Genomic DNA, 989 nt, shown 5'->3' on the forward strand with positions numbered 1-989 from the left:
CGGATAGAGATGGAAATAATATTGTAATAATATTAATCCGTTTAACATGGAATTTTTACATAAATAAGCACTTTTTGGAATTTTGCTTTGGCTTAATCAATTTCTGTTTAAGAGATTCCAAATATTCCACATCAAGTTCAATAATATTCTTTAACAGTTTTAAACCCAAATCGGTTCCGCTTAGTAATCTCACACAATCTAAGAATATTTCTTCCACATTTATGTTAAACTTGGCACTTGTCACAGAGGTATTTAACAATTCATATTGACTAATCTTGTCATTCACAACTTGTTTAGCTTTCTCAGTAATTTCCCTCTTTTCTTCCTTCTCTTCTTCTGTGAAATCATCAACCTTATTCAATGCAAAAATTATTGGAATACTTTTTAATTGTTCGATTCCTCTAACTCGAGCCATGAATTCCATATGATATCCTAAAGAGCAATCATCTATTGAACTAGGATCTGTCAGAGAGCAAACAACTACAATACAATTGGAATTACAAAGGCATTGCTCTTTAAATAAATTACTTTCATACTCCTCATGTCCATCTACGAGAACTCCAAAATTTTGTAAATAATTGTTTTACTTACAGAAATCGAAAATATTAAATAAATATTGATCTCCACCAATTTCCACATATTTTCTGTAATTATCATCAATTGTTGGGGTGTTGTGTTCAAGGAAATTTCCCTGAATGAATTGAATAATTAGCGAACTTTTACCTAATTATTTCGAATAGGTTTAATTCAATAATAAACTCACCAACTCCTCCATCTCCAAGGAGAAGAATCTTAATTTCTTCATCATGATATTCATTTTCATTTCTAGTGATGGGAACTGTACTTAAAAATTGTTTCGTATAAAGTGTTAGAATAATCTTTCTTCGGAGATTTCCTATTTCCACCATTTGATTTTTAACTTGATCAAATTCTTCTCTGTTTTTCTCTTTAATTCTAACTTGACTTTCGAATAATTTCCACCAAATATT

At 29.7% G+C, this 989-nt stretch overlaps 1 protein-coding gene across 1 annotated transcript; it reads right to left on the bottom strand.

Annotated features, from left to right (window-relative positions):
• Window positions 1-55: 55 nt before the first annotated feature.
• NAEGRDRAFT_72016 (uncharacterized protein) lies at window positions 56-424 on the bottom strand (the record flags this gene model as incomplete). The annotated part of the gene is made up of 1 exon (XM_002672926.1): window positions 56-424. The coding sequence occupies one exon, from the start codon at window positions 422-424 to the stop codon at window positions 56-58; it is 369 nt and encodes a 122-aa protein (XP_002672972.1).
• Between the last annotated feature and the right edge of the window lie 565 nt (window positions 425-989).

The sequence above is a fragment of the Naegleria gruberi genome (genome assembly GCF_000004985.1).
Source record: "Naegleria gruberi genomic scaffold NAEGRscaffold_50, whole genome shotgun sequence".
Classification (NCBI taxonomy): Eukaryota; Heterolobosea; class Eutetramitea; order Acrasida; family Naegleriidae; genus Naegleria; species Naegleria gruberi.